This window comes from Heliangelus exortis, chromosome 1, assembly GCF_036169615.1.
Source record: "Heliangelus exortis chromosome 1, bHelExo1.hap1, whole genome shotgun sequence".
Lineage (NCBI taxonomy): Eukaryota > Metazoa > Chordata > Aves > Apodiformes > Trochilidae > Heliangelus > Heliangelus exortis.
In genome coordinates, this window is record NC_092422.1 from 120883484 (window position 1) to 120897483 (window position 14000).

The 14000-nt window shown below is 41.2% G+C and overlaps 1 protein-coding gene across 1 annotated transcript; it reads left to right on the forward strand.

Annotated features, from left to right (window-relative positions):
- The first annotated feature begins 7791 nt into the window (after nt 1-7791).
- TMEM139 (transmembrane protein 139) lies at nt 7792-12869 on the forward strand. The gene is made up of 3 exons (XM_071763115.1): nt 7792-8409; nt 9453-9761; nt 11038-12869. Exons 2-3 carry the CDS (start codon nt 9514-9516, stop codon nt 11444-11446), a joined length of 657 nt encoding a protein of 218 aa, XP_071619216.1. The 5' UTR covers nt 7792-8409; nt 9453-9513; the 3' UTR covers nt 11447-12869.
- The last annotated feature ends 1131 nt before the right edge of the window (nt 12870-14000 follow it).

A 14000-nucleotide genomic window follows, 5' to 3' on the forward strand; every position in this document is an offset into this window, starting at 1 on the left:
CAGTATTTCATCTATCATCCCAAACCAGTGTTTGTTTTTCTTTGACTCATCCAAAGGTATATATCCTGTGTTGATTTGGAGAATATTAGATTTTATTTTCATCTTTTTCTGTATGCTCTTCAAGCTGTTCCACTTCAGTTGCCTCTTACTGACCTACCACAAATGGTACCTTACTATGGCAATCTGTAGCCAAAACTATTCCATTTAGAGACACAATTCACAAGAAGCCTTGCTTTTGTCTGTTTTCTTTGGAAACATATTTACAGCCAGACACTAAACTCTTTGTTTCACCTACCAGTTCTTACACAACCTGTAAGAAAAACATTCAGCCTGCAAGTTAACAAAGCATGAAATTGAAACTTTAAAAAAATCACCTCTGAAAAGAAGTCTCATGTTGTCAGTTTCATGTACCTCAGGTTTGGAATTTTAGAATTTGTGAGGCAGGCTTAACTAAGTTCACTGTATTTGAACTGCTGTGCAAGGACACTTCAGGGTAAGGTTGCAAAGGGAAAGTAGCAAGCAGAAATAAAAGATGCAGAAACAAAAGATGCAGAAACAAAAGATGCAGAAAGCTGTAGTACTCAGTGTAAACAAACACTTGTCATATTTTTCTTAAATAAAGATCATTGCATTGTTTGACCTTTACAGTGCTCATAGGAAACTGAACAGAACACCTAAAGCCAACAATTCTTCTTCATTCTGCCCTATGCCCCACTTCAGAAATATCATTTCAAGATAAGGTAAACATGATATTGCCAAGGAAAGCAGAGCAATCAGGTCTCATTGTGAAGGTCTTCTGTGTTCTCTTCAGTGGTCAAATGTACATCCTATAGCAGTGGCTGAAGCAGAAATTTAGGAAGCCTTGGTGATGATCAAAGTTGTTGCTGAGTGGCTTGGTGAGCAGGAGAATTAGGGTAAAAGCAGCACCACTGTCTATCAAAGACTTGGAAACCTCATCAATATCAAAGGAAACTTGACTTTGTCAATATCAATGGATCTACAACCTAGTGTAGACTGGATGTTTCACCAGTAGTTCCAATGTATTCACAGAGGTCTCTTCAGCCAAAACTAGGATCTCCCATGCACTGAGTGTTAGTGAGAGCTTTTCAAATAGATAATACCATCTCTTGTATCACTCTGACATCTTTCATCTGCGAGGGATTTCAAAGAACAGTCTCATGAATCAGAGATTGCCAATAGACTTGACAGCTCTTCTCAAGAAACAGTGGCACCATCACATGGAGCATCTTTGGCATCAAATATGACTTCATCCAACATAAATGCCCATGAACTATGACCATTCTATACTGAAATTTTCCTTTCAAGGTCACTCTTTCTATATTCACACAAAGACCCTTTGAAACAATTACCAGACTTCTCAGGAGTCCAGATGTCATATGGAACAAGAAGATTTGCACAGCTATCACTGTTAATAACCTCTGTCAAAGCTGCCAGTTCAACCATATATACACTTAATTACCCACATTGCATGCTCTGTTTTTTTCTCACCTACAGTGAATAAGAAAGCTCTATCTCAGGAACAGCAGCCTCAGTAACAGAGTTCCCCTTTACAAACAATTGGAGCTGCTGCCTCAGGAAAACACAAAAGTGGTGTATTGCTTTTACAGCACTTATTTACAAATAGCAGTCTGATCTGGCAGTGATGGTGTGGTGCTCCTTATGAGACCATTCTTGCAGCTGGTGGCTCACCTTGGAAACAGTAGTTCACCCCACAGGAAAAAAAAATCGAAACATTCTCACAGCCCCACACTAGAATGTACTAGGATAACAATTCAGATACCATGCAAAATGCAATATACTACAGGGCAAGGTCATAGCACATACTGGAAATTTATTATGATGTGCTCTTGGTAATTTGGCAGTGCCCATTAGAAATGGAAATCTGTGTCAGAACTGGATAAAGCCTGTATGTATCACTAGATAAGCTGACAGCTTGCACATTGAGGAACCATGCCAAGAAAAAAGCTATATTCCTTTTACCTCGTATGTCCATCTGCTTTCATAAAGTAGCAAAGAAAATGCTCTTTCACTGAGCTCTTTGAACACCTATTAGCACAGATGTAAGCAAAATATCACACCCATTTTCCCTGAGGAAGAAAAAGAAACCACACCAGGCTCCTCCTCTCTGAGATGTGATGCCTTTATGGCATGTAGCTGGAGCAAAACATAGTGAAAACTAAATGTAAAGCTAGCACTGAAACAACCTTGCGTTTGAATGGGGAATATCTAATGAAACAACAACAACTGGTCTGCATTTGGACACCAAGCTGTTGACCGTAACTCTTTGAATGTGCTGATCCATTCACTGAGCGTCCATCCATCAAATCCATGTCTCTTCAATTTAGAGACCCGGGTGTCATACAGAACTGTCAAATGCTTTGCACAAGTCCAGGTAGTTTATATCAGTTGCTCTTCCCTTATCCACAAACACTGCAACCTCATCACAAAATTTGCCCTTGGTGAAGCCATATTGGTTGCCATTAATCACCCCCTCATCGTGCATGTGCCTTAACAGAACCTTCAGGAGGATTTGTCAGGCACAAAGGTAGAGACTGACAGGACTGTAGTTCCTCAGGTCTTTTTTCCTTTTTGAAAATGGGGTTTACATTTGCCCTTTTCCAGTCAGTGGGAACTTCACTGGACTGCCACAACTTTTCAAATATGATGGAAAGCAGCTTTGCAGCTTCATCTGCCAGTTCGCTCAAGACCCATAGATGCATCTCATAAGGTCCCATGGACTTACTGCCTTTCAGGTCCCTTAGATGGTATCAAACCTGCTCCTATACAGGGGGAACCTGCCTTCTCACAGTCTCTGTCTTTGCCTTCTGTGATTTGAGTGGTGTAGCCAGAGCCCTTGCCAGTGAGTACTGAGGCAAAAAAGTCCTTGAGCACCTCAGCCTTCTCAACACCCTGTGTGACCAGGTCTCCTGTTTTCTTCTGGAGAAAGCCCACATCTTTCCTATCACTTATGTACCTATAGAAGCTTTTCTTGATGCTCTTGGACAGATTTACTTCTCCCTGGGCTTTCCTAACCTGATCCCTGGCTGCTCAGACAACTTCTTTGCATTCCTTCTAGGCTACCTTTGGTCCCACCCTCTGCAGACTTTCTTTTTACATCTAACTGCATCCAGGAGCTCCTTGTTCATCCATGCAAGTCTCTCAGCATTCTTGTCTGCCTTCCTCTTTGTTGGGATGCACTCTTCCTGAAATTAGAGGAGGTGATCCTTGAATACTGACCAGCTTTCTTGGGCGCCTCTCTCCTCCAGAGCTCTGTCCCATGGTACCCTACCAAAAGATCTCTCAAGAGCTCAGAATCTGCTTTCCTGAAGTCTGGAGCAGCAAGCTTGATGTGCACTCTCCTTGTTCCTCTAAGGATCATGAATTCCACGATTTCATGGCTACCAGTTCTGTACAACAGACCATGTGTCTCTGAGTCAATCTCTGTATATTTGTGCTTTCCAGATATCCCTGTCATGTTTTTCAGGTATCTCCAAAAGATATGAGGAGCCAGTAACAGCAACAGAAGCTCTCCTTTGAATTTCAGTCTTTCTGTGATCACATTTCAGCCCCAATTTATAGAAAAAAGCCACTGCAGGTAGAAGACAGCTCTGCCAAAAAACCCACCATATAGTGACCTCACAGAAAAATTACAATCATTTTCTTGTAAGTATAAGATGCAAGACAAAAAGAGATTGCCATCTCCCAAGAAATATATGAGCATTCAGCTATGGCAGGCCAAGCACAGTTGGATTTCTCAAAGTTACACAAGTTTTGTACATCTGAGCATGGAAATAACTTCCTAGGGGTTTTCCTTTCTCTTTGTTTCTGATCAAGACAGTATACTGACTGGAACTGATCAACTCTATAGGTCATGGCTGCCCCTGACCTCTTTAGATACAATGTAATCACATTACTGAACAGAAAAATCGAAGTCATATTTCTAAAGGTGACTAAGCCTAGCAGACAAAAGGTTAGCTAAACAAAACATCAAAAGGGGATTTGGTAGCACTTTGCCCCCAGTACTTGTTCAGGCTCTCAAAAAAATTGCTTCAAGTCAAGGTTATAGGGAAGAATAGATCTAGTGATTACAGAGAGATTAATCACAGCGTGGTATGTACGTCACAAGCCCTTGGGAATAAAGCAAGCTTCCCTGCATACTGGCCTGATAAGCAAGTTTACCACAGGTACTAAGTTAATTAGTAGCAGTCTGGGAAGGAGATAGAGTAGACTGTGAGATGGAACAGGGGAAAGGTGAAATGCTTCCTAGAGACTAAATCAAGAATGAAGATAAACAATCAGATGAAATAAAGAAAAAGAAAGAGAGAAATAAAGAAAAAGAAAGAGAGAAATAAAGAAAAAGAAAGAGAGAAATAGAGAGAGAGAGAAAGAGAGAGAGAGAGAGAGAGAAAGAGAGAGAGAAAGAGAGAGAGAAGGAGAGAGAGAAGGAGAGAGAGAAGGAGAGAGAGAAAGAGAGAGAGAAGGAGAGAGAGAAGGAGAGAGAGAAGGAGAGAGAGAAGGAGAGAGAGAAGGAGAGAGAGAAGGAGAGAGAGAAGGAGAGAGAGAAAGAGAGAGAGAAGGAGAGAGAGAAGGAGAGAGAGAAGGAGAGAGAGAAAGAGAGAGAGAAAGAGAGAGAGAAGGAGAGAGAGAAGGAGAGAGAGAAAGAGAGAGAAAGAGAGAGAGAAGGAGAGAGAGAAGGAGAGAGAGAAGGAGAGAGAGAAAGAGAGAGAGAAAGAGAGAGAGAAGGAGAGAGAGAAGGAGAGAGAGAAGGAGAGAGAGAAGGAGAGAGAAGGAGAGAGAAGGAGAGAGAAGGAGAGAGAAGGAGAGAGAAGGAGAGAGAGAAGGAGAGAGAGAAGGAGAGAGAGAAAGAGAGAGAGAGAGAGAGAGAAAGAGAGAGAGAAAGAGAAAACAAAAAACAAAAAACAAAACGACAACAACAAAAAAAACACACACACACACAAAAAAAAAACAACAACAACAAAAAAAAAACAACAAAAAAAAACACCCAAAAAGGAAATCTCTGGTCTTAGTTAAGAAATCTGCTTTTAAATGAAGTCTGATCCACATGGCATAACTGAACATCTGAAAAGAGAAAGTTTTCAGTAAAAACAATCTACTGCACATGAAAGGAAGACAGGGTAGCATAGCAGTACAAATGCCTTTCTTCACTTTCCCTGATTTCTAACCCTCGTTTCACAAACACTGCACTGTGATAACTCATGCCTTTCCTAAACTCCTTTGTAAATGTTTTCATCAAAAATTTCTTAATGCAGTTACATGATCAATGATAGAATCAAAAATGGTATACAGATAAAAAGCCCTCCAGGGATGCCGAATGACCTCATGTAAAAGCACTGTGTTACTAGAAATCATATTGCAAACCTTAATTCATAGACATTCATCTTGCTTCACAAAATGAATCTGTAGCACATTCATAAACACATTCAACTAATGCAATTAAAGTTGCATGGCAAAATATCATTCTTGTAAATGTGAAAAAAAATTCTAAAGATTCAGCCCAGTCATAACTGCAACCCCACGGGTAAAATACAATGGAATTACTGAACTCTGAACTTCAACTGAAATAAACTGAAGTAATACAAGCAATAACTAATAAATCAGAGACAGCCACAAATTTTGCCTTTTTCATTGTGATATTTCATAGCTATATCAATAAATATTTTTTTAAATGGCACCCCAATCAAAGCTATGAAACAAATTTTCAGCAAAACCTATATATTTATTTCTGTCCACAAATTAAATACAGCCTTTCCAGTCACAGGGGTAGTTTTCCCCCAAATAACAAACACTTCTTCACCTTCCTAACTTAGCCAGAAGGTCTAGCTCCAAAGCAGCCTCTGTGTACCTTCTCCTCACAGAAGAATGTGTAGACAAGTGAAATGCCTCAGTTCCCTCTAAATAGCCTGCATAAGAATAAGTACCTTAAGTAGATAATTACAAGAGGTACTCAACAATAGTCAGATTGTTAGGGGGATTCAGCTGACTAAATTTTCTCTGGAAAAGTGTAAATACTTTCCAACTAGCTTAGACAGTTGAGGTGGTTCAGCAAGAGATCAGATGGGTACCAGAATTACTGTAAGGAAGGGATTTGACTGCAGGCAGATGGAGAAGAGGCAGGAAGGAGGAAGGGCAATCATATTTTACAGCGGTTATCCACTAGGTTTGTTCAGCAGCCTTGTCAAACTGCACTTTTACTCACTACTTTAAAAAGTGGAACCATTTTCTTTGAAAGTAATTCTTGTAATAGTGATGCTCTTTATTACAATAGCTTATTAAGCAGAACATTTAATCAGGGTTCGTAGCAGATTTTAATTCCCTCCTCAACCTAACAGGATATACCTCTCTTATCTGTAAGGAACAGTTTTAACAACCACTTTGGTTAGAAGGAAGTTGCTGTTAGTAGCAAGGTATCCAGATTCTACCTAAAGTCAGCCATGCTTTCCCTGCAGAGAGGCTGTGAAAACAGTTTCGCCAATTTTTTCTTGGGAGTCTAGGTGTTCTCAACATTAAGCAACTGCAAATTTGAGAGAGCTGCAAGAAACAAACCAGTTTCCCTATTTAAATGACAGTCTTGCAAAATCATAAAATCATAGAATGTTTTGGTTTGTAAGGTACCTTCAAAGGTCAACTAGTCCAAACCCCAGACTCTGCTCTCTTCAGAGGAATACTCTTCAAATCAAAGAATGGATAGCAAATAGAGGTGAAAGCCCTTTAACTGTCAGCAGCTGAAAAGGTAATTATAAGAGAAAACTATTAGGATTATAGAAACATCGGCAAGTCTAGACTGGAATAGGAGATAATTGGGTTTAACCTCTTACTGAAAGTGGGCTTTAGACTCAGTTGAATCTTAAATATTTCCAGACAAGATGATTCCTCCACGTAGGCTCTTTCCTATTGCCTCTTGCCCTGTCATCATGTACCCTCATGAAGAGTACCTCCTTCCTCTCTGTAATTACATACTGGACATTGGAAAACTGTGAGCTGACACTCACCACTTGCCCAGGATTTGTCTCCTCTCCTCTCCTCTCCTCTCCTCTCCTCTTCTCTCCTCTCCTCTCCTCTCCCTCTCCCTCTCCCTCTCCCTCTGTTCTCCTCTCCTCATTCCTTAACTTGTCCCTTGGTGGCAATTCACCAGACCATATTCAATTTCTCTGTTGAACTAGGGGGACCACACTATACGCAGTATTCCAGGTGTGTCCTGACAAGTGTTGAGTAGAGTGGGTCACACCACTTGGTTTGCTGAATAGACTCTTAGTATTGCAGCCCAGGATAGAGTTTGCCTGCGTTGCCCTAAGGGTACACAGCAGACTGCTGCCGTTCTTGCCTTTCCTCATGACCAGCAGGCCTTTTTCAGCAGAGCTGTATCCCAGTCAGTGATACCCCAGCCTGCACTGGTGCTTGGGATTATTCTGTCCACGCATAGCTTTGTTAAACCTCATGCAATTCGTGTTGGCCCAGTCTTCCAACCTGAATACTATTATAAACATTTAGTGGTAGGACATCTTCCCATTACAGCCAAAAATGAGCTGCAGCCAGCTTCTGAAGGTAATACCCACTGCACTCTTTGAGAACTACGAAAGTTCAGATGGTAATTCAGCACCTGTCCTGTTGCTTATCAGTACTACTCATTCCCAAATACATCTGGGACTAAGAAGGATTTTAACCTAGTCCTCAGCAAAATATTAATCAGTTGCCTCCTTTTTTCCTTTTGTTTGTAAAATCAAAGAGGGCAGAAAACAACATCTGACAAACAGCACCTAATTAGAATAGGAAAATACTTGGATTTACATTTTGTGGAACACATAAATAGATTTAAGTGTGGGCCATGTAATGTGGGCTGGGTGAGCAGTCCTTCCTGCTTTGTGAGGCAGAGAGCAAGATTCCTCTGCTACAGAGAACACAATTTTCAGGGCAGAGTTCCTTTCACTTGAGCAGACCAAACAAATCCCACACAGGTAAGCACTCCCCCCACTGCTCACTCCGCCCTCTTCCCTAATGAGTTTCCTGCTTTTGTGGGGCAGACCTAGAAGAGCTGCAAAAGTGTAGAAGGTACGTGATTGCTGAGATATTGCTTTGGATTCAGAACATGGACAACTGAGGTTCTAGTTTCCCAGGGAAAATTCATGCAACAGGATCTTCTCATCATCTGGTAGCTTCCCATATTTACGAGGTACCGTCTTTGAGTTTCAAAAGAAATCTTTGTTGTCACCCGACAAGAAAACTCGGAACAAGGAAGGGGAACTTTTTACTGATGTCCTATCATCAAGTCAGAAGGGGAAGAAGCAGGGACAAAAGAGTGTGAACATGTTTCCTTGTGATGAAGAGAGGAATTAAAACATGAGTGTTGCTACCTACCGAGACCTCATTCTGGTAAGTAAGGCTGACAGTAAAAACAGGTAATAAAAGGTTAATCTGTTCAGAAAAAGATATGTTTCTTTTTCTGTCTTTTGTATATATATAGTTATCTATTTTTGCTCTAATAAGGGAGTGCAGCTAGTGTGCAAAGGCACACGATGTAACATGGAACTATGTAAAACTGTTTATTCGTTTGGACATGTGTATTAATTAAAAATATGCCTATTGTGTCATGCTTTATTCCTTTAAAGGGATCTGCATCGAAAGTGTGGGATGAATGTACATTACTCTAACGCATGCAAAATGACTCTTTAATTGTGGTATTCTTGAATACCTCAGAGCCCTGGTATTCCTTTCATATTGACAGTACATGGGAAAACTGTTGTCTCTTTCTCAGAGATGGGGTTTGGAATGGGGGACAGGAGGGGCTCTCGTGGTTGAGAACAGTGCAAAAAAGCACATCAACAGAAAAAGAACTGAAGATGTAGGCAAACAGTCAAATGCCTGTCTACATTTTGCAAAAATAGACATATCCCAGCTGTATCTAGAACCTAAAGTAGTGTTACTGCTGTAATGCTACAGTGAATTAAGATAGTCAGTTTACTGGGGTGCACAGCCCCAATAAAGCTACTTCCAGAATTTGAACCAGAATCTGCATGGTCATTATGCAATACAAAAATGTCCAAGAATTACCCTTTAAAATTATTCTGTGGTTCAGTTTCATAGTAACCTCAAATCTCCATCCTGGACTGCTCTATTAAGAAGTTAGCCCTTATTAGATAAGCCTGGCAGTAAGTTTTGATGGTCTATTTATGCATTTTACATCTTGCAACTGCACGTACAAGTGCATTCAATACGCATTCACATAGGAAATTCTACTACATTTACATTGGTGTGCACTTATGCCCAGATTTCTCAGGCTTACTATGTATGCGCCTAGTTGCAAGTTCTTACGATGGCAGGTAACTGAATGTGTGTGCTCTTATTTTGGTCATGATACTGACAACATGTTTGTACACCCGTGTTTCATGTCAAGAAAATTATTCTGTCTTCCACAGATGCCTCTCCCCCTACCTGCTCATCTGTTCTTAACTGTCTGCTACCACTGTCTGTATCACCATGTGGTTAGAGACACACTGGAGGAACATCCGCCAAGCCTTGTTGCTTCTTTTCACTGCTGGCCTTCTCACCGGGGTCACCCTGCTGGCCATTTCATCTAACACCAATCCAGTAGGTTATTTCTTCCTAGGGGTAGGGGGAGTGTGCCTGGTTGGCTATTTGCTGAGTGTGTTTGTCGAGTGCTACCTGAAGAATCAGCATCAGCGTGACGCAGATGAGACACCTCCAAACAGACAAAACCAAGCAGGGTAAGCACAACGTGGTTAATCCTACTACTTTAACTCTATTCTACACATTGTTTTGATGCCCTTCCCCTACATCACCACATGCAGACTGTATTCTAGAAGATCAAAGTTCTCTGTAGGTTGTTTCCCTTCATTCTTCAGGTGGAGGTTGCAAATGCCTATGCCACACATCCTGTATCTGTCCAGTATGTATTTTCTTCCCTCCAGTAACCGACCCACTAACAATTCCCAAGATTACACAGTTTCAGGTCCAGTTTTATTTTCTTTTGAGTAATTCAGTCCTGCCGAACAATGAGTCAGACAAGGAAAGAGAAAAAATGTTGAAGCAATGCTCAGTCTTAGTTGGGTTTAGCTCTATAAATCTTATCTCCAGAGCAACAGTTCCTCAACAAACTTTTAAAAAGGAACCTGTAACTGGGTGTGTTTCCAGTCTTAAAAACCCAATGACATAGTAAGATTTGATTTTGGAAGGCTCTGAATACCCCTATATTTTATTTTATTTTTGTTTCTTCATGTATGCTTTTAGGTATGCACAGCATCACCTAATTTAACCCAAATTTGCCTATGGTAATCTAAGGGTTTAACTTCATTTGGATCTTTACTTCCTTGTCTGTATAATCCAGATAATCATTATCCACATCCGGGAATGACTTGACATTCTCGTGTACAGGGTTTGTAAGAGGGCACAATGTTATTGTATGTTTATTTTTAGAAAAGACCACATAAAAAAGAAGTTCATATTGGGCTTTGCTAGCTTGGGGGCATCCTAGAAGAAAAATATCTGTTTATTTTGAAATAAGACATTAAAGGGAAATGTTTCCAAAGTACCTTTCTCTGAAGATATTCTTTTTAACCAAGAATAATCCTTGTTTAACCTACACGAAAATACTTTTCTCCACTTCTTAAAAATGGAGCTAAAATATTTTGAAAAGCCCTGTTTTATTAAAAAAAAAAAAAAAAAAAAAAAAAAGAGTCTTTAATTATTAGCAATACCTTTTTAACCACTGGATTTTAAATGAGGGACATCAAGCTAAGCCTAGGACACTGAACTCAACAGGGTGGGTTTCTTCACTTGTTCTGGGAAGTGTGAGAAAATATTCAGATAAGCCATTTTCTAGACCAGGAAGGAAGGCATTAAGCTGGCTGGACAAGTGAGCTAATCCTGCCTTGGTCCAATCCATGATTTGTAGCATGGTCTCTATGCTACATTACCTGAACTACCTTCCTCTACATAAATATTTTACTGAGTATAACTGAGTATTCCTCTCTTTGTGCATAGGGTGAATGCTGCCTATGAAGCACCCACCTATGAGGAGGTGATGACCATGTCAGTTCCAGCAATATGGACGATTACATCCAACACAGGCATAGTGTCCTCACCACTGAATGAGCCTCCTCCATACAGTGTTGTTACTGGATCATCTGCCCCAGAAGACACTACGATTGAAGCTCTCAGCATGTCTGTGGTATCAGAAACAAGGCACAACTCTGAGACTGACACAAGCTCCAGGATGCAGTTGCAGCTGGTACTGCCACCAAGGCTGCAGCGCTTTGTTTCAGACATCCATGAAGGGAAAGGTGCTGAAGACAGGCTTGAGCCACTGGAGCCACTCACTCCACCACCTACTTATGAGAGTGTCATCAACGATGAGATCTTTGAAGATGTTTTCCAGCCCTCTGTATCGTGACTAATGTCACCTTCCATGAAAGCACAACCAAACCCTCAGCCCTACGCAGGTTGCTCTTGGAGGGAAGGTGAAAGAGCTGAGATTTTTCATGCCTGAAACTGTACAACTTTATCTCACTGTTCCTTGAACCAGAGCAGAATCTCAGATGCAGCTTCTGATCTCACTAGAATCTTTGCACAAAACAAAAATCAATGCAATACCACAATGCTTTTTCTTGGAAGATAGGTAAAACCACTGTAAGGAACATTTTGTTATATATGACAACAATTCTCAAGCTGGAGACACACCTTTACAGAGGAGAGTGAATAATTATGAGAGACAAGGTTGCCAAAGGACTTCTGAAGAAGGACTTAAGATGCAGCCAAGAGAAGCTGCCTCAGGGAGGGGAGGAGTAGAAACAGCACTAGGTAGGTCCTACCTGTATATTACAAACAGCAGTACCGCAGAGACAGTCACCCATCAGCCACCCTAAAATCCCTATCAGGAGACTGAGGCTGCAGGTTCCTGTTTTGCAGCAAACTGAACGTATGGTCTGTGCTGTTTGCTGATAACCCTCTACTGTACTCACTCCATGTCCTCAGTTGTGCTGCACCTGAATGTGACCGAGAGGACAGTGGCTGCCTTCACCTGGAAACCAGCAACACCTGATACCTCTCACTTGGGCTTGAACAACTGGCCGCAAGCACCACGCCATGAAATAACTTATGGCTCACGAGGTTCTCATCCCCCACTGCATGCAGTGGTGGACAAGAAAGAAATAATAGCCTTCTTCCTCCTGTAAGAGACGCCAGCAGTGGGATAAAGACAATATAGATACCCCTCTGCTGACCACCAGTCCCTGCAGCTATACAAGAGGGTGCATTTCTCTGCTGTCACCACCCAAACAGATGGCCTGACAGCATGGCAAGCAATGGCACAGAAGGGTCAATGCTCCTGTATTTCTCTGCACCACTGTGCAGAGACTTGTCTCCGGACAGTCTGTATGCTGAGCCCACAGCTGCACTGCACTCAGCAGTACTGAAGAAGGTGGTCTTCATTGTGGACAGATTACACTGGAGCCTGTTTCTAGTTCTCACTGAATGGTGCTGCTGTGCTGTCTGTTAAAATGGGTGAATTAAACCAATGGTCTCTACAGCATTGTTATGGTCTGTGATATGCAACACAGACATTCACGTCTGCTGAGTGTCCAAAAAAAAAAACAAAACAAAACATACCACCCCAAAAAGGTGGTCCAAATCTCCTATAAAGGACAGCAGCCATCATCATAACCTTGTCAAGTATGACATCGTTTTTATTATATGAGGAAACATCAAGCTATAGACTGGAAGCAAGTAAATTATTTTTTATTGTTTGATTGTTTGTAGTTCAAAGGAAAAAATACTTTTTATGTTGTTTGTAAATAAATGAGACTGCATTAAAAATACCTAGTGGCATTGTTAGTTTACCCCACCCCCCCAAAAAAAAACCAGGCCATGCTTTTGCTTACATTTTGCTTGTTTGACAATACTGGCTTAGAAAAAGGTGAGGAGTTCGATTTCTAGTTCTTTTTAGTATCATAAATGATGAAGCAGCTATGATATTTCTGTCATGAAAGTATTATGGGAAATAATTTTGCTGTGATTTTTTTTTTAAAGCAACTAACTTCTTGCATTTCCCTCCTGTAGCTGCAAACACAAAAGAACAAACCACAGTAACAAACAGACAAGGTGTAACAGGCAGGAACAGAAACATATAGTCTAAACTGGGCAACCTTTTTAATGCACTGAATTGAAGAAATCTGGGTGACCAGCATTGATAGAAAGTAGCCAAAACAAATAATTAAAAAAAAAAAAAAGTCATTAGTTGTGACTAATTGCATTCTGTCTTCAACATCTGTAAGGGTTATTCAAGCCTTTGGACATGGGAACAGCTATTGGAAGCCTCAGATGACCTGAGCAGTAAAGCTGCTTCTGCCAAAACGACGCTCACTTCTTTACCCTTCACATTCCACCTGTACTCTTCCATGTCCTGCCTGCTCCCTCCTCTCCCTTTCTTCCCTTTTACTTGAGCCCTTTTTATAACTTCAGCTCATTGTAGCTGTAACATAGGGCAGCAAAACACAGGTGGCTAAAGCTCTAAAAATAAAATCACAATAAAAAACCAGAACAACCAACCAACCAAAAACACCAAACCAAACAAAAAACAACAAAGAAACCCAAGAGCCAAACCAAACAAAAAAACAAAAAAAATCAACCAAACCAACCAAAAAACCCACCTCAAAATAAACAAACCCCCCAAAACAACAAAACAAAACAAAAAAACCCCTCTACCAACCCAGATCTGGTATATTTGCGAGGAAGGCTGCGCAGCTCTTGGTTCTGAGGTATAAGGCTGTACGCTGCTCGGCCTCAACAACCCCCATATCCCGGCCCGGCCCGGCTCATCCCATCCCATCCCATCCCATCCCATCCCATCCCATCCCATCCCATCCCGGCTCATCCCATCCCATCCCATCCCATCCCATCCCGTCCCGTCCCGTCCCGTCCCGTCCCGTCCCATTCCATCCCATCCCCAT

Coding starts and splice junctions, on each gene's coding strand:
- TMEM139 (XM_071763115.1), top strand. CDS start 9,514: ATGTGGTTAGAGACACACTGGAGGAACATCCGCCAAGCCTTGTTGCTT. Junction 9,762..11,037: donor AACAGACAAAACCAAGCAGG/GTAAGCACAACG, acceptor CTTTGTGCATAG/GGTGAATGCTGCCTATGAAG.